Below are 23,816 nucleotides of genomic sequence, written 5' to 3'. Positions count from 1 at the left end.
CAATGGATCTAAGAGATCGCGTCTACTAAGCACGATTGGATGGGAAATTCCGTCAACCTAGGGTCTTCTGAGTGAGAGAGAGGAACTAGGTAAAGAAATGAGATAGGTAGTTTTGAACTCCATTTCTTTTCACGCCCAATGGTATGGCGCAGGAACAACGGTCACGGCTAATGATTTGTAACTGGTCATATTGAAAGATACTGCAGGATACACGATGCCACCTACAATTGGATACCGCGGAAATGGGGATCTTTGGAAAATGGATGGATATTCGAAAGAACCAAACTCTTGGGAGCTGTTCATGTTTGTCACACGGGAGAACATCTTCATCTCGGCCTTCACTTTGCCATGCTCATCATCGTATTTCTTAATTCCTGCTTTAGGTATGGACTCCGTAAAGTGAAACTGCACTTTTACACCGAGGCAAGATGACATGTAGCGACATATAGGTAGAGCCCAGTTGGCCCCCGATATTCATCCTGGTATGCAATGAGAACGCGTCTGTCTCGAAGTTCACTTCCATCTTGTACCTATCCTGCTTACACCGAGGGTATATCTCCCATGTTATCGGCGACCAGGTTAGGATTGTGTAACGCGAGACGACTCGCGTTGCCCTCTATTTTTGTCATCCTAAGTCCAAGGTTGTCTTGTCACGCAGGATCTGGGATCTGGGCATCCGTCACGGACTCACGGCCGATCCTGAAAGGAGACAAGAATCGATAATTCATGATGACTGTTCCAATACGAGATACGAATTGCATATTAAAAAATACCAATAGTAGTTCATAATGCCATGCAGAAGGTATAATGTGCAAATTTCCCAATATCCGATCAATTGAAACTTTTGCTTCTAAACACGAGAGAGCATTATGCAAGGTATTGGGTAAAAATAGCGTCGAGGATTTTGACCCCCACCCTAGCTGGTACGTAGTATGTGCTAGAGTTGATTGGGTCCCGTCGCAGATTGGTCATTGATAATTACATAAATGTTCAATTGAATAGATAGGTACGTATATACGTGATATGTAAATGTGACAAAATGGATATCCTTAGCGCCCGAAACTATCGACGGGGTATGCAGGGGTCAGGCCTGTCCCGCTTAATTCCGCCCGCGCGCTACGGAGCACGGGGTTGGAGAAATGTTGGAGAATAAGCTTAAGCTTTTCAGGGTCTTAGCAATGGAGAAAGGGGAAAAAGATAGAAGATAGGGGGAGGGGGGGGAATGGCAGGATCTCATCTCGAAATCTTCGAATCTGCAGTTCCATTCGCACAAAATCCCACAATCCCCGTAACGTCGTAGCCGCGGGGCACGCCTTACCTGCCTAGAACAGGTAGTTCGATCAACGTCCGCGAGATGAACGCATCGTCCCGCCCTACCTGAGTGGAAAGGGTGGCTTCCGCCTGCCGGTACGGCGTTTCCCATTCGGGGAGCCATGTCCGCGAAGACGGCGAATCGCGGTGACGTTATATCGCATGCGGCAAGCAGGTCTCGTAGCAGTCCCGGCGACCAACGAGATTTTGTTGCTACCATCATTACCATCGTCGTCAATCTCATACCATTCATCATCAGATTCCCCCCCATACCTACACATCCATAACGATCAACTAGAAACCAATATAGGTACCCAGCGCTGTACCCCTAAGGAGGCTCTCTACTAGGGGGGAAGCTAGGTACGGAGAAATTTCTCACTGGACAGAGTACGGGTTTCAAGTGAGACGAACGCAGCGATTGAGAAATCGGGCCTCGGGTTCCTGCCAACCAGATCCAGAGAGCCCCAAGCTCCAGGTGTCGTTAAATTAGACTCGGGTGTCCCGTTCTCGTCCGCGCGACCCATCCCGGCTCTCCTCGGCTCGCTTGGACGGGTGCGCTTTGTGGTCTGTTGCAGTTGCTGTCAGACCCAAGCTTGGTAAGCTTGGTAAGCTGTTTAAGCAAGCTCACTACCTAACCAGGCCAGGCCAGGCTGGCCAGGTCGACAAGGGGAAAGAAGCAAAAAGAATCATTGATATGTACCGTGCCGTCGCCGAAACGGCACGGGAACGCGGGGCGAAGAAAGCTGGCATAGGAAACACGCAATACGCGAATAACTAATGACATAGGTAGAGTACACATCAGATCATATCAGATGAGATGGATGCAATGAATGTATGCACGCTTCCGTTCGCGAGCGAAACCAAGACAATTGCCTACCTACCTACCTACCTACCTACCTATCTACCAAAAGTACTTGCTTTAAGATAGGTTAGGTGAAACGCTATCTATTTAGTATTCCTACCTAGACAATCCCGTCGCGGGCGAACTCAGGGCGAAATGCCGACGGTTCGCACAACACCCGTCGTCACACGTCCCGTCTCCCCAAACCTCCCCTATCCCTGGCAGGGGAAAGCTTTGTGTCTTGCCTTGGAGGCGGGATCCCGCAGCGCGTCACCGCGCAGGATATATGGGTAGTAACTAGGTAGTAACCAGGTACTTAGGTAGGCAGGTTACGTATTTCCTACCGGCACCGGTTCATCAAGTACAAGCACAAGCACAAGACAGAAGAGAAAGAGAGAGAAAAATAATCACCGAGAGACAATCCATCGACACGGCCGGTATGGAGGGACGCGCCTTATCTGTCCGACTCTGCCTAGGTACGTACGGTGGTAGCTAGCAGGTTTAAGCTTAGCTTAAGTAGATAGGTATGCGGCAGCTAAGAAGCAGGTAAGACGCGAAGAATTGGGAAATACAAGATTGGTCCTTTTGGCTTTTTTTTTTTTGAGGCGACGTCGACGATACTGCAGCTACCGAACTCGTCGATCACTTCTCTGTTAGGGCGCCGCCGCGTTCTGCAATGCTTGGGGGATGGTGGAGAGCAGGGCGCCGAGCACGGGAGCCTGCAGCCCGGCAGGTATGTATCTTTTTTTTTTTTTTTTTTTCTTCTTCACTCTCTATTCGGCGGCGGATTGGGGGCGTGCGAATTGCTGCGTGTATGATGCCGAGTGACTACTTGCTGAAGATGCCAAGGTGCCTATCTAGGCACTTATCTCATACTACTTGCTCCTCGTACGTCGTTCGGCATCGTGGGGAGGAGGTGACGCGGACTTCAATATCGTTAGGTATGTCTCTAGTCTAGTTTGTGGAGTTAACTGCTGTGCGTGTGGAGTCCTCAGGTGCGCAAGTAGGGTTAGCAGGTAAGGTATGTCTCTGTTTCTTTCGTTCTTCAGCGCAACTCGCATAGGGGCGGCTCTGCTCTGCGTCGTCCTACGACACCGGTAGGCAGCTAGTGGCGAGCCATTCGCAACTTGCTTCCGAAGGATGATATTTCTTCCAGGAACCACAGCGCTCAGCACGCACGAAAGCAATTTACGGTGGAGGCTCGGCAATGTGGCGGCTGGTGTCACGACAGCGGCTTGAAAGGTTGGCAAGCTACGCCATCTTCAAACGTTCGCCGAGATTTTTTTGTTCGGCGCGGGTTCGCGGGTTACTTATGAGGCCGAGATGTGTCGTCGTGTGAGATTGATGACATGGAGCACGCCCATACCCCAGTTGTCGACTTAATCCTTCTAGTTGCATAGAAGAGCCTCTCTCGGCCTACCCAGCTAGGCAAGTATATGACAGGTTGAGCGGTGGGTGGGTGTTGTGATGCTAGCTAGCCTTTTACGCGGCCCGTGATTTTGATGTGGTATAACCCCGAGCACACGACACGACATAATGCTCAGATTCCACGGCAGTAGTTCTTATACGGCACTTGCCTTCCATTTTGCAATCATCGTAACTAAACTGCTGGAAATATTCGATCATGACTAGTTATTGTTGAATTCATCCACTTAGATCGGCGTTGCAATGGATAGGGGTAATGCCATGATAACGAAGTCGACTTCGATGTAAGCAGACGTATTTCTTCTCCGGGGCTCAAACAGCTGCCAGCTTTATGTCTCACGCTCCACTGAACAAGGGGGATTGATCAGGTTATCCATACTAGCTTGGTCAACATGGTAGGCTTACCTTTTCACTAGGACAATAGCTAGGTACGGAAGCTGATGAGGAGCTATTCGGAGACCGATTAGTACGGACGCACTTCGTGTTCTATAGTATTTCACTCTTTCCTTTTTGGCCCCCAAAGTGTAGGGCGGTCTACTCCGCCGCCTTTCGCACCGCACCGCCATGAAGATGCCCCTTTGTCGGAAGCATCCGAGATTGCGACTTGAATTGATAGTTTCCAGATGCCAAACCTTAGGTCTCAAACCCTAAACTTCTGGATCTTCAATCTAGTACTATAGGCAGACGATATGATCCTGTAGGTAGATGGAGCAGAGTCCCCGCCATTTCGCCTCGTACAAGTAGCAGAGGGGGACATGTGCTCACGTAGTATCCATACACAATGCCAACTCGGTTACAGACTTGGAAACTTCTTGCTCTCGTGCGAGTAGAATGGTTCGGCCGATCGGAAGATTGATGATCATCATAACCGCTTGACCTCTATCAGGCATTATTTGGGAATATCCAATTGAGAAAAGCCCTGATGCCATCTGCATTCGCCTCAACCCGACTAGGATAAGAAAGACGTCTTGTGCGGAGGACAACGTATACGTAAGATTGATTCATTTGACTTGACTTCGCTTAGCTAGATCGGAAAGTTTTGGCAATTTGACTATGTCGAACATCCCTAAGATTTAGCTAGAGTGGATCTTCCACTGTGAAGTTTTTCGTCTCCACACAATTGTGCCCCTATTTCCGTGACACCGGGAGTCAAGAGCAATGGCTAACTCAAGCCTATTTGCAAATATCTTTAAGTATATCGTCAATTTTTGATACTTAAAACTAGTTCTAGGGATATTATAGGAATAAGGATTACTTATATATCTAATTGGTTCTACTTGTCATGAAGGCTGCCAGCAGACTCACCAAGTCAGTTTAGTCGAACCCAATCGCAAACATTTCCATATGGGGTAGGCGTGGGGAAGATTCAGCTCTCGCCTTCCCTGTATATCAACACATACTCAGCCGCCAAATAATGGAGCAGGCAAATTTCTTTACGTCTCCCTCGACATGGCTAATGTCGATTGCTTCCCGGAGGAAGTCAATGTCCTCACGCTGAACTGCTGGGGCATCCCGTACGTATCCCAAGCTCGAATCTATCGTCTAGAGGAGATTGGGCGGCACATCGTTAAAGCCGACCCTCAACCGCATATCGTTGGACTTCAAGAATGTTTCTCGAGGAAGGACTTCGAACGGATCCAGCAGGAAACACGCAGCATCTTGCCGTACTCTAAGCAATACTTCGCCGGACCACTCGGGACGGGACTCGTCCTTCTATCACGATGGCCCATCGAGGAGACTTCGATGACCCGATACCCCCTGAATGGCTCCCCAACCGCTCTCTTCCACGGTGACTGGTACGCGGGCAAAGGCGTTGCCTACGCGAGAATCCGCTACGGCAAGGAGCCGGACAATGTAATCGACATTTTCAACACGCATGTAAGCTCTTAACACGCTGCTCTACATCGTAACCATTCCAGAATCACTGAGTTTTTGTGGACCCCAGCCGTCTCTTTTACTCTTCCTAACGTACCACCCTACTCACAGCTACATGCTTATTACCCCGGTAACGAGTACGTCTGTCACCGCGTAAGCCAAGCCTGGGAACTAGCCAAGCTCCTACAAGATGCTTCGCGACGTCGTCACGGTAGGGCTCTGGTTATCCTCCTCGGCGACTTGAATGCCGATCCAACATCGCTTCCATACCACATTCTCAAGAGCTTCGCTCCCGTTATGCGCGATACCTGGCTCCAGTACTCCGTCCAGCACAAGCAGAGTCCTAGCGGCGACCAGGGGTTTAGTAGTAATACGCGGGGAAAAGATGTCGATATCCAGAGCGGAGTCACTTATGGGTCGCCGTGCAACACGTGGATGTGGACGCGCGCCCAACGGGCCCGGTATCTTAAACGACCGGTCACTTCCACTAGCGAATTTATTGTGCCTGCGGAGGTCGGACGGGAGCAAGCTGTGCGAATCGATTACGTGCTAGCGAGCGTGTCGCCCTTGCAGTTCACCGCTATGTCCCGAGACCACAAAGATATTGAGATAGATCCGTCCACGGATGGATTCGGAGGTAGAAGCGATGCTGGGAAGATCAGGAGTGTCAAAGAAGGCAGCGGAGTGTGGACAGTGAAATTGGCGAAAGTGGGTATGGTGGATCGGCATCCCGTGCTAGGCTGCTCGTTGAGCGACCATTTCAGCGTCGAGACGACTTTGGCCTTCCGGCAAGTAGAACAAGGAGGCCCAGAAAGGCAGGATTTGCTGGATGAGCCCAGTGGCTCAGTCTTAATCACCTCCATAGAACCGGAGGAAGCGATGGGTAGCAAGACTCGTGTCCAAACACTCCAAGGGGTGGCGGCGGACGTCACTTCAACGCCGGGTGGGACCTTCGGTGAGCTAGATGATGTTGGGCTTCTCGACGAGATTCTTCACGTTCTTAACGATTTTGACAAGATAAGGAGATGGCAGGCTCGGTGGCGAAGAGTTAGGTTAGGTGTTGCGAGCACTGTGTTAGCAGGGTCACTGGTAGGAGTCTGGGTAGTCAACGCACCTGGTTGGGCTCGTTTTCTGCTTGCTCTCGCTGGGGCTTTAGCATCAGCATTCGTTGCTCTTGATATCTGGGCTCGCCTATCTCTTACTTCGGCCGAGACGGCGGCGCTGGGGGAATTGGAATGGGAAGTGAGAAACGTTAAAAGGAGCCAGGGGGTAAGGGGTTGACGATACCTCCTAGGAGACCGGATCTATGTGGATCCGGAACTTGACAATTTGTTCCCTGGATGACTCACTATAGTGCTGCCTAGACCGTTAGATACCTTATATATTCTGATTACAACTCAATTTTTCAAGCGCCACTCGAAGGTGCAATGTGGTGCAACGGTCTTGATGTGTGGGGTGGGTTCAGGGGGCTCTCTAAAGGTCGAGGTTCGAGTGGCACTCCGAGCAATAAAGTCAAGAAGTTGCATCACAATTCCCACAACCACAAACTCCGTGGGATTCTGACCATAGTCAGGCGGTTCTTGCGCGAGGCAAGGCAGACCCCATACGCGTAGTATGGGAACCCACACATTGCTCAACTTTTTTTGTCTTTTTCTTCTCCACCCCCCCCCCCCCCTTTTTTTTTTCAAATCCCGTTCGAACCCGCAAGCGCGACTGATCTAGATCTAGATATGTACCCCTATCAACACATCCTGTCATACTCTTGGAGCTATAATGGCTTGTGGGCCATCGAGGTCGTCGCGACTTAGAATACACCAACCTCAAATTACAATATATTTTATCAAAATCAACGTATGCATGAATAGAATTTTGGGAACGAAGACATCTTCGGTTATATAAAGAATAAAAAGTACTAAGATATTTCACTAACCTAGTCGTTTTAACTGACACCTGAATCTCGTATGCTATCCGAGCCATGATCCAGTATCCTTTGCCCCTTTTCTTATGAATATGATTGATGTAGCTTCTAATAAATTGCTACGGTTTTAACATTCCGCAGCGTCTTATCGTTCACTGCTTTCCCAAACATGATATCATGGACATATCCATTCCCAATAACAGTGTAAGAGGGAAGAGGATCGAGCTTATCTTCAACATTGGTAAGTTCCCCAGTTGGTCTCAAGAAAAACGGCGACGGGGAACCCAAGAGAACGTGGATCTCGTCACCGACATCTGCATCTCGGGGTGCCAATCCGATCATGCCACCTTCGGTGATGATTAGTCGACGCTGCCACAGACAAACGACAATATGGTACACCGTCTTCGATGCCATAGACTGAAGCACGTCATGTGATGTATTGCTAAGCAAAGGTCCAATCATCCGAAGCCAGTGCCACAGCTTCCGCAACTCGGAGTAGTCCTTCGCACTAGCTGTTCGGTATGATAGGCCTGGCACGTCGTCCTCGACACAATTGTTAAAGATCGTTCTCCAAAAGGCGTCCCTAAGCGTGCCTTCTTTAGGGGGCTTCTTCGGCCAATTTTTGGGTCCCAGTCCAGCCATCTCTATCCACTGTCGAAATACGCCGGGTGTTTCGACCCATTTCTCCACTGCTTCGCATACCCTTCCCACTTTAGCGACCTTATCGATCATGAGAGACTGTGCGAGAAGAGTCTCATCCTGCCCAAGCGCTAAGTCAGAGGGATCTTGGCTGTGGGGCCCCGAAGCGGAAAAGGAGGATGACATGATGAGTCTTCGCTGCTCGATGATCGCCCCCTTCGATGGCAGCGAGCAAAAATACGCATCGGGAATCCATGAGGGCATTTCTGGGGTATCCTTTGGCGCAGAGGTACGAAACGTCCTCTCACCAAGAAGAAACTCCATCCCTGCTTGCTCCGATATGCATTTGAAGACGGCTTCGGTGATGGCTACTCGCGGGGGGCTGCTGTAGTTAGGCACGAGGGGTCCGGCAGAACCCCAATCCGTGACGAGACCGAGAAGTCCGTAAAACAGATCTCTCTTCTCCGTGGCTTGGAACGTGTAGAACTGTCTTCGCAGTTGAGAGAGAGTCGTCGATTCGTGCTTGGCCCATTTCTCCCGCGTAGAGACGATCGGGTCGACCTGTTCCTGGATCACTACGAGGGGATCGAAACCTAGTGCCCGTAGCGACATGCGGTGAGACTTGCAACAAGTCGCGGCATGGGTGTTGAGCATTCCTACCGCCCCCACTAGAGCTTGGTAAGGCAGCTCCTCAGATGCGTAGAGGAAGGTGACCTTACTAGGCAAGACCAGCTCCTGAATAACCCAAATACGCCTCCACCACGGGAGATCCAGGAGCTGCCTCAGGGCCGTGAAATGGTCTTCGTACTTCTTCACGATGTCCGTTCGTTTACCCTTAACTGCCTTGAAGCACGGGAGATCAGGCAAGTGCCTGTCCGAAGCCAACAGGCCCAGCAATTCGATAGCTCGGACAGCGGCCACGGACTGCACGCCTGCGCCGGGCTCTTCAGCACTCTCTCCTAGCCAGATGATACAGCCGGTGCAGCCCTTATATATGTCTCCCATCATCCCGACCTGGTGGGATTTCTCGTCGTTGTCGCGTTGGTTGATGCATATGGCGTCGATCCATAGCACGCGAGGGGTCGAGGGCTTTCGGAGACGTCGCATCGCTAGCCACAGGTTATCGGTAACTTCGAGAACATGATTGTCGAGCCAGATGGACTTCTTGCTCTTTCGATCCCCCCACACGTAGGATAGTGCTTCATACTTCTGTTGCAAGTCGAAGGGCACGACATTGAGGGTACAATGGATCTCGTCGGACCAGAGGCCAGGCTGTAGCGTGACGAGTCGGATATGCGGGTTTTCAGGGTCGAGTGTGGAATACAGGTGTCCCGGCTTTCGGCCGGTGACCTGCTGGTCTTCGGTATAAGTCATGATCATAAAATTAAATTGATTGGAAAAACTTAGCAAGATAGTAGACTAGAAGAGTAGTCGTAGTGTCTGTGTACCTAAGAGGACTGTATGATCTCCCTTTCTCTCATGGTCTGGAAAGAGGGACGATAACCTCCTTTATACTGGCATAATGTTTCAAAAGCATGCCTCGAAGCCAGCACTTCTGTCTTTTTAGAGTAGGTAGCCACCGAAAACAACTCGTAGCTCGGATGACGTTGCCACTTCGCCTTTTCCTACTTCGAAAACCCGTTCTCGATAATCTTGTGCGATCTACAGGATAGAAGCACTGCGCGGCAATGGCCATTGCCTAGCCTACCTGTGAAAGGAAGGCTACGATAATACGACCGAGGTGCCGCGCTTCCCGAAGGGGTCTATCTATCCAGACTCAAGCGGTGTAGTTGAGCCTCAAGATCTCTACGAAATGGATCGAATTGTGATATCTTGCCAAGGGCAACGCAGACGATCACTCTGCCCCCACGGGCATCTGCCTAAATATTGGGTTGAAGAATTTCCATCGTTGGCTCTTAAGCTCTCCTTTTATCGCCATTGTTAATAACCTAGTCAGGATAGTTATAATTTTGATGTATTATATATATCCAGGTGCTATAAATCAGTATCAAGGGCATATCTATCAAGGTAATTTGTAGATTTTAGACCCGTGTGTGAACTATATGTCGAGTAGGTATTCTTTCTACGGAGAGAAACGATTAACAAAACGATCATTTTTCAATATCCAGGGGTAGATATCAAAGTTTTGCCAGAATTACTGATGTAGTTTATTTTCACGCCAGTTCAGGTAACGTAACTCTTTGTGTATTTATTATGTGTCATTAACCGTTATTAATATGTCCTTGGGGGCTACATGACCTCACGTAAGAATTATGAAGAGCAAGGGGGGACTGAAGCTGAATTCACGAGAACCATGGTATGGATGTTACTTTGATTGGTAAATCATTATGGTTGGCAATCCCAATCGGGAGGTATAGTATGGCCTCTAAGCGAACATACCTAGTTATTCATTACCTATAGCATCATGGGAAGATGTGAGATATTCCAGTCGTTCCATGGAACTGGAACACCCAAACCCTTGAAAACCAGGGCACATTCCTATAGCAAGCTTCATTATTTGCGAAGTAACCACGGGGCCTGCGTTATAGGCTACCAATTAAAGCGTTGCTGTCCTTCATATCAAGCATAAAGGCTTAGGACAAATAATTTTGGAGTGTAACCTAAAGATATTTACCTAGGTGAGATCTTCTGCTTCAGTAAGCCTTTTCCTTTCTTTATTAATCTATAAAATACGAATTACAAAATGTTGTTCTAACCGTAGTTATTTTGTATAAGTATGCAAGTACGTAAGTACTCATACCTTGTCGTCGATGAATACCTAGGTCACTCGTGCGGTCTTACCGATATGTAGCGTATCATTGCATGCCTGAGCACGTACCTATACGAGTTCTACGATGGATGCCCAATTGGATGGTACATGTTGGATAAACATATACAATAAGTCCGCTTGCCGAAGGTGATCATTCTCTGCTTGGGAAAGCTTTCGCCATTCAGGGAAAAGGAAGCCTGCTAATTATAGCACCGGCTCCAGCAAATTGGCACCTATCTGAATAGGTAGCTAAGTCGGTTTCAGAAACAGATCTGACTTAACAGATCTGATATTGCACGTGCCGCTCAGTCCCGCGTTGCACTGCTTCGTAACCTGGAAACTATTGCCAACGACCCCGGTATGTGGGAATGGCCATGGTATAAGGGAAGAGTATTAAGCACGTTTTGGGGGTCAATACCGATAATCACCTGCGAGGCTGCAGCTCGAGGGATTCCCCGTCATAACCATGGAAACAGATTCGTAAAGCATGTTCTGTCGATCATCAACCCTACATACCTACACATGCTTGTAGGTTGCCTCTGGGGTTGCCTCCCAGGGTGGGATATAAGCCTCATAGAATACCTAGTATTGGCCTCGATCACCAAATAATATGTCTGATCATGTCTTCGGTACTCATTGGGCATTGGCAACCTTTGATATCATGCCGCCTAACGGACAAGGCAATGGATAAGTTTGCAAGGTGATTGGTTGAAGCAAGTTTTAATAGTCCAAGATGAGATGTGACGGTACATGTCCAGATGTACGTACCTTGCAGACTAGGTACCTACTGGATGAGAGATGCATATATGCTTGGGCCAATTAAAATGCGCAAATCAGATTCGCTTCTACTTAATCCGGCTTGGCACAAATATGGTTAGACGGGGAAGTACGATGAGCATAACAATATTGAAAGAGGAAGTAGGATGTTGTGGCGTTTTGAATATTTGAAAATCGTTGCTGCATGTAACTTTGGTGCATTCTGTTCATCGTACCTACCCAAAGATTAAAATATGACCTACTTACTTATCACTAGTAGATCGTAGCAACCGTTCCATGGCTCTTTTAAGGCCGTAAATTAGGTACCTCTGTAACCACTGTACGACGTAGTGAGACTGCCCTGAAGAAAACTTGTGGTACCTACCTCAGAACCCTATCGCTCAAAGAAAAGCAACTCAATCCCGCTGCGTGCTTTTCGCATTCTTCACTTTCTTTCTCCTTCACCTCATTCAGGTTGGAAGTGGACGTAGAATTTTCCTATTGTTTGGCGTCAAATCCTATCGGCGTAAGGTGACACCTACCCATCTCGTGGAGGTCCCTATCTAAGTACAGGTCTCACAACCAACACTCACTCCTTTACACGACGATCATTACAAGCATCTTGTGCAACTTCTGACGCTTCATCGCCTTGAACAGAACACCAAAACAAATCAAGGATCTCGTCGTTCAAGTTCAATTTGACATACCACAAGATTCATCACTTGCACAATTTTGCGATTGAGCATCTGCTGTGGCCAACATAACCGTTGCACGAATAATCACATACCTCCCTCCGTTCAACATATAACCATCACCACGAACGCTTCATCCCTTCGTCAACTTTCAAACTTCTACCTAATATCCAATTCCCTTCACCGTCGCACAGTAGCGATTTTATATTGCGCCTCTTCCCACAATTTATTCACCGAAACGTCGTGGACACAAATTGAATAGAGGCACCATAATCATGACAGCACAGAGCCACGAAATGGACATGGGAGGCATGGGTGGCATGGACGGTATGAATATGTCGCACTCGACTGGAATGCACATGGTCTTTCAGAACAGCAAGACTACATCCCTTTACTCCGAGTCCTGGACGCCAAGCAGCGCGGGCGCCTACGCTGGAACCATCATCTTCTTGATCATCCTCGGTGTCGTGTTTCGACTACTGCTTGCGGGCAAGGCACTTGCGGAGGAGCGATGGCTGGATGCTGAGATGAAGCGAAGATATGTTGTCGTGCAAGGCAAACTCCCAGTCGCCGAACAGGTGTCTACCGACAGCCTTGGCAAGAAGATGACTCTTACTGAGAATGGTGTTGAAGAAGAGGTTGTGGTGGTCCAGAAGAAAAAGAGTCATCTTCGTCCCTGGCGCATGTCAGTAGACCCCGTACGAGCAATCCTCGACACCTGCATCGCCGCTGCCAGCTACTTCCTGTAAGTCATTATTATACCAACTATTTAGCCAATTTAGTAGTTTCTAACCATGATACAGCATGTTGGCAGTCATGACCATGAATGTCGGCTACTTCATGGCCGTACTCGCCGGCACATTCGTGGGTAGCTTGCTCGTCGGTCGATTCTACAACGCCGAACATTAAGGCGTATAGTCTCATGGAAGGAGGGATGATTGCCGAATTTTCGTGTTGCCAAGGCGACTCACATTAATTTCCCGCGTACGAAACGATGACACCAACATGGGAGTTCCGGTTTGCGAATTTTCAGGACGGTATGCATTCGGTTGTTCTATGTAGGCTGTTGATTCAGCCTGTAACGGAAAGGGAGGGGCACCGTTCATGTCATCATTGCAGTTCAGAGCAAGGCGTTTAGGAGGGCACGAAAGCCCGCTGGCATTTGTTACACAGACGAGATAATCTATGAAAACTTTCGCTGACTTGATAAAGATCCAAGCTGATATGTAATAGCTTGAAGCCATGCATTTAACGATCCAGTTAGAGAGATCGGAGTCTAGAAGGGTAAAGTAGGTACAATATTAGATGCATAAACCCCCTCAAATCTGCTCGTCGAATCGGGAAGCCCTTGCCGCGCCCCCACGTTTCCTCCGCATTGCCCATCGCCCTCCAGCTTGACCCGTTCCAGGACCCTAGTTCCCTGCTTCCGAGTTCCGGGTCCGAGACTCGGTCGAGAACTTTTCACGTGCATCGGGTTAACTTCATGCTACCCAACATCCAATCAATCATGTCACTGGTACTAAGGAGCTTTTATTTAACTCTCTGGGTAGAATATCCATACGAAAACATACTCCGCAACCTCGACACATCTTCGTTTTGAGGGGCAGCAAAGGCGCGATTTACGAAAAAGAACGAGACAATAGAATGCACTAATCATTCGACCCCAAGTTTATGACGAAGTTGAACGTGTTCAGTTTGAAGAGGGTATATTCGGAGGGGTCTCTCAAGTTGATACGTATGACCTGAGCCTTCTTCATCGACATCACCTATTTACAGAAGTGTTACTCGCCAAATAGTAAGACGAGGTTAGGATGTCCGGTTGTCTCCTTTCAATTCACGCAGCAAACTCAGTGTCATTATCACTGACACACTTTGCGATATTTATAACGTTCTACTATTCGACATCAAGTCATATAGGCCGCGTTTGGCCGCGTCGAATGATATATTTGCAAGATCATCACGAAGAGCCTCCGATATGGAATCCAAGCGGGATGCTTAACTAATCAGGTATAGAATATTTAAGTTATCCCATTATATTTACTGATGTCGGTCTGCATGTAACTATGCTGTTGCTGCTGACGATGACGTGCCGGGGACATGGTAAATGGCGAATATGGGGTAAGGGATCCTCGGACGAGGACGATACAAATTCACAGGCCACCCATATAAGATAAATAACGATCAAAGAACTACAACTACAACAACTACCATTTGCTTGGATTGTACGATTATACCAAACTTCCCTGGAAACTATTTCTGAACGAGGATGCTGCCCAAGGCGAAGACTAGAATAGGGGTTACCATAACATAACATCCACAGACTAAACAAGCAAGAGTAAAGAGATAAGGGCTAGACAGCTCGAGTGTAAAGATGGAGCTATCATCCTTGAGCGTTACTAGGTATAATTCGAAGATCGCACACCTCATAATGCATCGTCAATCGCTTATCACCATATGATTATCCAAGGTTTTTACTGCTAATAAAAACTTGTCCACGATGATGATTTCATGTGCGAGAACTTTTTCAAGATTTCAAATAGTTGCCTTAGATAACACATTTCTAGATAAAAAGAGAAGAGCAGTTAGCTAAGGCGAAAAATGAGGCTCTCCTACCTGGCCTTAGAAGAACGGAAACTCCCTCATCAGTTGTGCGACAACTAGAGTTCTTGCCGTAATATCTAGCATGACGAAATCGCCGCATATAAAAGCAAAATAGTCTTTACGCTTTGTTCAAGCTATCCGATAGGTAACTCAGCCGAAGTTACTAACTTCGATCATCTAGTTATACCTTCCCCCCTTGCCAATGCCCATAGTCCGCAGGATGGATGGAGCAATCATGCCATATCGTCCTTACCTCCCGAATCTTACTATCTCCATCCACACACACAACCTTCCAAAGCGAAGCCAAGATATAAAGCCAAGATATCAAGCCCAGGAAACCGAGCCGCGAACAAACACCCCCGTCGGTGAAGAAATGCCCAGAAGCCAAGAAGAGTCGCCGCATAGGTACGCCGCAGCACGAAATTCTACGTACGAGTTTGCTCTTGCCCTCCGCTACCTATCTATCTACCTACCTACCTACCTTGTCTACGTAGTATTAACGTGAGGGTTGGAAATAATGGGCAATAAACTCTCGATAGGACAAAATCGACTCTCGACTAGCCCGATTAGGGGCAAGGGGCAACAAGCCCTTATCCATGCAGTTACACAAGCTCCAACGGCATCCCCTATACGGACCGATGACAGTTACCTAGGTACCTAGGTAGTTATGTATGTATGTACTGCGGCTTTGCTGTCGACCAATTAACATGAACCCCTTGTTCCTTCAAACCTCGAACTCTAACAACCCAAAAAAAAAAAAAAAAAAAAGGACACGATTAAGTAATCATAGGCCAGATAGAATCTGGTAGGTACGTGTAGTACAACAGAGGCAACAGAACGCGAAGCATCATACATACATATATATGTACAGCACCTTTAGCAATATCATCTCCCGTGTAAACGTAGAACGGCCGAAGCTACTACTACTACTACTTACTACAACTTACCACCTCAAGCCGCCACGCAGCTTGCTCACACCCGATTTATAAGACGAGAACCAGAAGCGATTATATCCCCGAGCCACATTTTCGAGAGCGGAATGTATACGCGCGTGTGCCGTCTCTCATAGTATTCCTTCTCGGTAGTACTTGTAATTCGAAGACGCGTATTGTAAATGACGAATCCTTGAGAATCCTAAATTCTAAAAATACCCATCTGAAGTTAGTTGCGGAGAGCCATGGGGCGCGATCGACACGAAACCATGACGGATCATTTCTGGATAAGCATGTTAGGTAGATATTTTACGAGCGGGTTTTGGGATATCTGCAACTATGGAAAGTGGAGAGATTGTAGTATGAAGCAGTTCGAAAGAGTTAATTGCTAGATGCTAAGATCTTGGGAATCTACGGGTCAGATGATTCCTGTCGGGGTAATTCCTATCATACAATTGCGCCTCTAGACGGTGTAGAGCGTCTCACCATTCCATCCACCCACCACCCCTCATCGTAGCCCAATGCCTAGAGAGAATGACTTCAGATGAATGAAATGACCGGACCGAAAAGTCGAAAGGCACGTGCCCAAGACCATACAGATGTGATTATGGGGAGCGAGACACGAAATGACCTTAACCCCCAACGATCCATAAACTGAATCTTATTGAGAATTGTCGTCGTTCCGTCCGCAAGGATCATTTGGTTGCCAAGGACTTTGGGTTGGATAATAGAATGAAGCTGAAATGTCGGCTAAGTCCCAATGGAATCTCATCCGTCCCAAGAATCGATCGACCACGTCACGTAATCGGGTTCAATCCCATCGGTTTCATTCATATATTCATCAGCCATGATTCGTAAATCATTGTCACCGTTCCCTTGTCAAACTAAAGAACGACCGAGCCGGGTTAAGAACTAGTCTTGTTTTCAATGGGGAGTTAGATGTGCATCTTTATCCTTGTGATAAGATTGCGACGATGCTATTACCACCGAACTTGACTAACATCCTCCGAATTCCCTATGTTTGAGCGTTTCGTGGGCGTAGAGGAACGTCATTCTAGGAAATTCAAATACGCCATTGTAGGAAAATTAACGTTGAATTTCGTCCGACTGGGTATCTAGGTAAATAGACCGTCGTCAAAAGGGGCTCGAGGGTACACTTCCAAAGGTGTTAAGACGATGGGCGACAGTCCCTTACTCGTCAAACTTAACCACCTTGGAGGATCAAAAGTCGGTAGACAATCGTCAAGGCGAAATGTCGAGTTCATAACTAGCGTCGATTCGTTCTTTAGAATGAAACGATGAAAACGAGAATTAATGGATGGCAATTCGGGCGCGATGACCGCATCGCCAGATCACCATCTTGACTAGCGATAGGTATTTTAATTGAAAAAGACAGAAAAAACGAGGATGGGATCAAAGTCGTATTGTGCAGAGCAAAGAAAAAATAAGTCACGATGACCCAACAACGCCGGACCACCGAAGCCGAAGCCTTGCAATTATAATTGTGTGCGGAATGCCTCGAATGAAAAGAGAACCTCATGAATGCATTAAATTCGGGGTATCAGGCGCAAGGCAATTTCATCGCCGAAAGAACGATGATCAGGATTGGTGCGAGGTGTGTTGTGGCATGCCAGACTGAGGCGGCAGACCGAATTGGCCGCGCTGCTGGTGCTGCATGTAGCTTTGATACGCCATGGCTTGTTGCGGGTCCATTGGGACGTTGGGTACGTAGTTGGGAGGCATGTGCGAAGGCATTCCCGGTCGGCTTGTTTGAGGAGGTAGGTGGGAATTGGTTGGCTCCTCGGGCGACTCGACTTGGTTGGAGTCGTCAACACCGTTCTCGTTGCCTTGAGTAGGCTCTGGCGCGTTCAGACAAGCCTAGACAGGCATCAGTAAGCTTCCCATTCAAGGTCATGTTTAAAAGTCTTGTCGCGAAATACGAACCTGGATAAGATTCTTGCCCTCTGCCTTGGTGACCAAAGGTTGGAGCTTAGGAGTGGTGAAGGTATACACTAGGCCGGTCTCCGAGACGACTAGCAGCAGAACTTGGGTGCCCGTCAGAACAGAAAGTTCGTAGGCCTAGAAGAATTAGACGTTAGTACCGATTCGATATCGTTGGAAACTCAATTTCAAAACAAGTAACGCGTTTTACGCGATTATTAAAAAAAGTAAAGGGCGATGGACTGTTATTTGGGATGAGGTGAAGAGGGCGTCAGCGTACCTTCTTCATAATACCAGCCTTGCGCTTGGAGAAGGTGATGTGGCGACGCGACTTATCACTAATAAACTTGATCTCAATCTTGCGACGTTCGCGACCTCCCTTCTCATCATCATCGTCGTCGTCGTCGGCAATGCTGGCGCGCTGGCGCTTGATGCCACGACTCTCTGCAGGACCTTGGTTGCCATTGCCGACGTGTGGTTCCTCAAGTTCGGTTGGCGAGGTCTGGTCGTGTTGATCTGTGATGTCGGCCATTTTTGTCGAGGTACGACGATTGTATCACGAACAAAAAAGGCAAAAATGGTGGAGATACTGTTTTGGTCGTGGTGCCGACGACCTATACTTGATCTGGCGTTGAGCGGAGAGGCTCTGGGTTGTAGTAGGCTGTAGTAGGCTGTAAATTCTGTCGCAGAAACCTGGTTGGGGCGCCTGCTGTATCGAGTCTGGTGCGCTTCTCTATCGTGCGCGGACACTGGCCGGAATAAAGTGGGAGGTTAAGGCCGAGGAATGCCAGTCTCCAGTAGTGGAAATTATTATTATTAATTTTCGTCTTACTCTCGAAAAAATGAGAGAAAAAGGAAAATAAGAAGAAAATTAAAAATAAAAAATTGCCCGTTTTGTTTTGGGATTTGGAAGGGTAATGGAGGTAGCGTAGGTAAATAAGTGGTAGGTAGGTTAGGTAGTGGTAGTGGTAGTGGTAGTGAGTACTGAGGTGCCCAGGTGTCTCTCGGTGCACCGGTCGGGTGTTAGGTGGTAAGTGGTATGAGGGTAGGTAGCTTGTAGCTTTGAGATTCGTCAGATAGGTTCGGTCAATCAACTTTTTTGGTTGCGTTGTGTTTGTCCTGAAAAGGGTAGGTGGAAATGTCAGTGTCTGTCAATTGCCAAAAACAAAATAGAGAAAATCAGAACATCAGATAAAATAATACAAGAATAATAATAATAAAACTCAATTGGCGGCGCGAACCTCGAAAAAATAATAATAATAAAGTGATTGACGAAACTTGACACTTGCACTGCGCACTTATGAGATGGTCGGTGCTTTTTTTGCTTCGGATGTGCAAATAGAGTCAAGGGGATATTCTCAAAAGGGAGTCTCGGCGGTTGTCAAACGGTACGCTTTTGGAGTTAGACTTCCCCTGTGAGAAGAAAAAAGATCAAAAACGTCGTCAGTATCAAACTCGGTTTGATTGATAGATCAGGAAAGGCGAATGCGGGATGGTTGAAAAGAGGATAGCGAGGTGGTAGCACACGGGCTTTTGCGTGGTCATGGCCGCGCCAGTTTAAAAAGAAAAAAGGCAGGAGCTGCGGGGGCGTGGGCGCAGGGAATAGACAAGCATAGACCAGCAAAATAGCAGGCACCTGGCAGACCTGGGCGCGCTTGAGCCAGCTGCGTCCTGGGTTTGAAAAGAGGCACAGACTTGTAAGAAGCAGGCGCTGGCCCTGCTGGTCTGGCAGGCATTAGGCAAGCGGAGTGGGCCAAAGTAAGTGGCGGGTCATGATTTCCCACTCTTTTTTTTTACCCTTCTGATGAAGTCCAGCAGCAACAACCAAGAAGCCCTGGAGGCGAGTATGGCATATGCGAGCCAGGAATCAGTTGGTACCTACTCCCCTCTCCCACCTTCCCCTGCTCACACACCCCAGCCCCAAAGCCTAATACGTTCCCCTACTAGCTCTATCTAATCGTGGAGGCCGTTGCCCAAGCTCTCCAATCACGTACCTTGTTAGCGGGCGAGCTAAGCTGCCTCTGTGCTCTAGTGCAGAGCTAGCTCTTGTAGTAATACTACATTCGACGAGGTAACAACGACCCTCGGTGGACTGAGGTAGTAATAAAGTACTTGGACCGTCTGATACGCCTAGGACGAAAAGATGCGGTGCAGCGCGATTGATTGCTTGAATTCGCATGCACGGCTCGAGTGCTTGTCGCGATACGAAATAAGTAGGCAGGCGTTGGAAGTACGTAATGATGAGAGCGTCAAGGTGCTTCGGTGCTTGGTATTCGAGTTTCTGGTACGACGGAACCTGGTACTAGGTACTGGACAATCAGATTGAAGGCGGTCGAGTAGATACCTAGATACATGTAAGTATTGGATAAGAAGGTGGAGACCAGGCTTTTTGCGAATTTGGGAGAGGGTAAAATACTGAGGTAAAGGATGTAGCGTTTGACCAATCAAACATCTGAGTTGGTGACATGGCTTACCGAAGGGGGGAACGCATGCAGTAGCTGGTTCTAAAATAACGGTGCAGAAATTTCCGCAAAACGTTCGGGTCCACTGCTTAGTGCTGGAGGACTGGAGTTAGGGTGCTTGTACGTACCGAAATGCTCCGTGCGGTCTTATTAGTGATCTTTAGTAAATGCGCCTGTGCACGAATATCCTGGCAAGCTGCCCCACATGAGGGCTATCTGCCACCTGCCATCTGCTAAAACCACCCAGGGTCCACAGGACCAAATTAGGTACTTGCCATATTCGGCACTGTGCGCGCTGTCTCATTCGACCTTGAGAAATGTCCCCGTTTCTTTTTTCATAACAAGCTCGAGTTCTCGGAAGTGTCGACGCTGATCGGCTTTATGAAATTGTGTAAGTGAACTGTACAATACTATTGTCTGATGTTTAGACCGTTTACACGAGGTTAGTGCGGGTATATCGAACATTGTCAACCTTGAAGTTCCTACTATGTAGAATTGATTAAAATCATGTACTGAATTTGACCACCCAGTAACTTTAACAGCAGACTTTAACAGCAGATGGTAGCATTCATGAATCATCATATTTTTTTTTCGCTGGTAGAAATGCCGTCAGCCACCGACAGTAGCACCGGAAAATCCAATATGTCAAATGTTATCTATGGATGATGGATGTCAACCTTTTTAAGCGTCAATATCCAAAACTTATATTTCTAGTGTTGATGATACACATGGATGAATATGTTGATTTTCGCCAGTGTCCATCGAAGTATCTAGTCCAATTGGACACGTGTTTGTGGTGTCGTGTGTAAGCAGTTAATATTGGCAGCATTGTCAGACTGTCGGGAGATGGTATGCCGAGGAGACACCATTGTATGCTCACAGGTTCGATATTAAACATAGGTGCTTGTTCGAAGATGCCAACGCTTGAAGGCATACATTGATTGCTTGCCCTGCCGATTTGGAGATTCTTGTGTGTTACGAGATATGGGAGTCCATCAGAGGCGAAACGCAAGGGCAAGAGTCGTGTAATACAGATTTATCTGTTTATTATCGACATGCCACAAAAATATCATGTGTAACAACCCGTCTTTAGCCTTTGAAGAGCAACTACATGAAGAGTTTGGGTAACATAGGGTCACAGACTATGGTGATATCCAAGCTATAAGAGAAGAAATGGAGGGATATATATGTTTAAAGTTGGCAAAGTCGAGGATAAATAATCTTGATATACAGTTTCAAGGTAATACGAGCTCACCAAGGTTAGCTGATCTGACATTAATATTCAGGTAGATGACGGCGAGAAAAAAATACATGCCCACTTCAACGCTAAACCGTCCCATATAAGAATCTTCGGGCTTGCCTTTGTATTATGGGCGAGGTAGTACAAGCACCAATATTAATTAGTATGTATGTGGTGCTTAGAAATAGTTGATGATAATATTAACTGGATACCTATGTAGGTACCTATAGCTGGAAGAAGTCGTTACTGAGGAATTGAGTATTATAACAGTAGTAAAATTTGAACATTGATGAGGTTGAAGATGGTATTAGCGATAATATCGCAAATCGAGCGCATGTAGTTAAAAACCTCACAAACCTCCTTACCGAATCGAGTCTGTTCGATCCAGGGGCTCTGCTTTAGGCTTAGCAGTCATAGAAGAAATTGAGCCGCAAGGCCCTACCGGTGCTTTGAATGCGGTAGTTGTTCTAGTACCGACACATAAATTTATAATATTATTAATATCACCTAGGTAGATATCTAGGTAACTTAGCCATCGAAGAGTTATGCCTACGTTGCTAATCGATATTTACTAGTTGTTATGGTTTTGCTTATTCGTGTGAACTATCTTCATCGTTGAGACTGTGGCCAAGAGCACTTGAAATTTATCTCGGCAGTATATTGTGTGTACGTATTGTAGTTTGGTTGTCCGTTCCAGTCACATATTATTGCTGCATATTGGAGCTAGTAATCGGCGATCGCTAGTTACTTATGAACACGGTCAATGGCTAGTCTTCTCTCTAGTAAGCCAAGTCTGTGTGAATACCGAAATCCAGCCTCTAGGTCACGCCCTCGGGATTTGGAAAGCAGGTTACAGGTGAAAATAAGCTTTAAAGGGAGGCCTACTATAGGCATATCAATTCCCGGATGTGGTGGTAGATAATGTATATATGGCACAGGTCACAGAACGTCTTCAAGATTCGCAAATCCAATACGCTGGTTCTCGACAGTGCGAATCCGGTCGCGTAGCAAAGTTCTTACTTACCTGCCTACATATCTACCTATTTTACAGGCACTACATAAAGACCCTACTCAACACATGTTACACTGCATCACCATAGCCTGCAGACGTTCCATTGACGCTAGACACGCCATGTGCAGGTCATCCCAATATCCATCGTACCCCTGGAGGGCTGGAGGGGAAAGTGTTCGATGGGTTCAACGTATGTATCTCTCGTTTATGCCGGCGTAATTCTGCCCACCCCAAGAATTCCATGAGCAGTGTGAGCTAGCTAGTTGGTTCGTCATCTGCGTCAGCGGCGCAGCAAACCAGCCGATAGTATGTGAATGATTACCATACATACATAAATGAAGCATGTAGGTAACTGGATGAGAGAGCACAGCAGCTTTCTCCTTACTATGGCTGCATTTACACAGTAAACGACTTTTTTTTTGATATAGAAGGAAAAGAGGTGGCGAAGAGAGTCAGCAAGCTGGAGCCCGCTGACCCATCGACGGACCCTGACAGCCTGACAGGAACTCGACAGCAGCAATGACAAGCTCCTAGTGCTTACGGGGCGGAAAAGCAGCACCGCAAGTAGTCTCAGCACGTGTATTTCTACATCGGGGGCCAGGTGTACAAAGAAAATTCAATAATTAGCCTCAATATTATTATTACAAAACCATTCTTTACACGAACTAGGGAATTCGGTGAGAGACGGGTTTACGCTAAGCCTTGATAAGCTGTCCTAGCTACATAATAGGAAGATTAGGAAGATAATAGATATGTATGTGAAATACATAAAGTCATGAGGACCCTGTCCTTGCGAAGCTGCCGAAGGATTCAAACAGACATATTCGCTAATGCCGGATGGAATGCGCTGCGCTTTTTGGAACACTTCGGCGGTGTCAACAATCCATCAGAAAAGCTCAAGAATAGCACACAATTACGAAGTGTATTGTACCTGTTCGCCTTTGCCACCTGGCAGAATCCCCACTCCCATCGGCGAAGGGTCTCGCACAGTGCAGGGTCTTGCTGGTCTGAGGGGGACGGTTCTTTCGTTGCAGCAATGCGGGCACACTCCTATGCATGAGCCTTGAGGGGGGGAAGGGGGGGCGAGCAGGGGTCAGAAATTCATCTTTTGCCTCCGTTCCAATGAAATGAAGGCCGTTCGACCATTTTGGAGTTGACCATATCGGGAATCAATCCAGAGTGCTGGTAGTGCGTTTTCATCTTTATTACGGTAGCAACTCTTCGCTCAGCTATGTCAACACATGTATGTATGTGTGTGTATATGTATGTAATCCGCAGTGTAGAAAAGCCATCATGTTTCGAGTCAGACGACATTGAATACTATCTTTAGCATCAAACTCCATCCATTCTATAAGTGTCCATATAGAAAAAGCTGTCGGCTTAGCTGGATGAGTAATAAAG

At 47.4% G+C, this 23,816-nt stretch overlaps 4 protein-coding genes across 4 annotated transcripts; 2 read left to right on the top strand and 2 right to left on the bottom strand.

Moving 5' to 3' along the window:
* The first annotated feature begins 5,005 nt into the window (after nucleotides 1–5,005).
* F4807DRAFT_414186 (Endonuclease/exonuclease/phosphatase) lies at nucleotides 5,006–6,978 on the top strand. The gene is made up of 2 exons (XM_047996948.1): nucleotides 5,006–5,455; nucleotides 5,564–6,978. The coding sequence occupies exons 1-2, from the start codon at nucleotides 5,027–5,029 to the stop codon at nucleotides 6,731–6,733; spliced, it is 1,599 nt and encodes a 532-aa protein (XP_047857235.1). The 5' UTR covers nucleotides 5,006–5,026; the 3' UTR covers nucleotides 6,734–6,978.
* A 346-nt stretch (nucleotides 6,979–7,324) lies between these two features.
* On the bottom strand, nucleotides 7,325–9,249 carry F4807DRAFT_414184 (heterokaryon incompatibility protein-domain-containing protein). The gene has a single exon (XM_047996947.1). It carries the CDS (start codon nucleotides 9,114–9,116, stop codon nucleotides 7,479–7,481), a length of 1,638 nt encoding a protein of 545 aa, XP_047857234.1. The 5' UTR covers nucleotides 9,117–9,249; the 3' UTR covers nucleotides 7,325–7,478.
* A 2,508-nt stretch (nucleotides 9,250–11,757) lies between these two features.
* F4807DRAFT_414180 (Ctr copper transporter) lies at nucleotides 11,758–13,670 on the top strand. Its single transcript, XM_047996946.1, has 3 exons — nucleotides 11,758–12,108; nucleotides 12,193–12,972; nucleotides 13,031–13,670. The coding sequence occupies exons 2-3, from the start codon at nucleotides 12,503–12,505 to the stop codon at nucleotides 13,134–13,136; spliced, it is 576 nt and encodes a 191-aa protein (XP_047857233.1). The 5' UTR covers nucleotides 11,758–12,108; nucleotides 12,193–12,502; the 3' UTR covers nucleotides 13,137–13,670.
* A 3,321-nt stretch (nucleotides 13,671–16,991) lies between these two features.
* On the bottom strand, nucleotides 16,992–18,737 carry F4807DRAFT_347105 (MADS box protein). Its single transcript, XM_047995422.1, has 3 exons — nucleotides 17,982–18,737; nucleotides 17,705–17,839; nucleotides 16,992–17,638 (listed from the first exon to the last, which is right to left on the bottom strand). Exons 1-3 carry the CDS (start codon nucleotides 18,231–18,233, stop codon nucleotides 17,360–17,362), a joined length of 666 nt encoding a protein of 221 aa, XP_047857232.1. The 5' UTR covers nucleotides 18,234–18,737; the 3' UTR covers nucleotides 16,992–17,359.
* Between the last annotated feature and the right edge of the window lie 5,079 nt (nucleotides 18,738–23,816).

This window comes from Annulohypoxylon truncatum (assembly GCF_022578515.1).
Source record: "Annulohypoxylon truncatum strain CBS 140777 unplaced genomic scaffold F4807scaffold_6, whole genome shotgun sequence".
NCBI lineage: Eukaryota > Fungi > Ascomycota > Sordariomycetes > Xylariales > Hypoxylaceae > Annulohypoxylon > Annulohypoxylon truncatum.
Note: the sequence above shows the minus strand (reverse complement) of the source record. Positions and strands in the feature narration are given on the sequence as shown.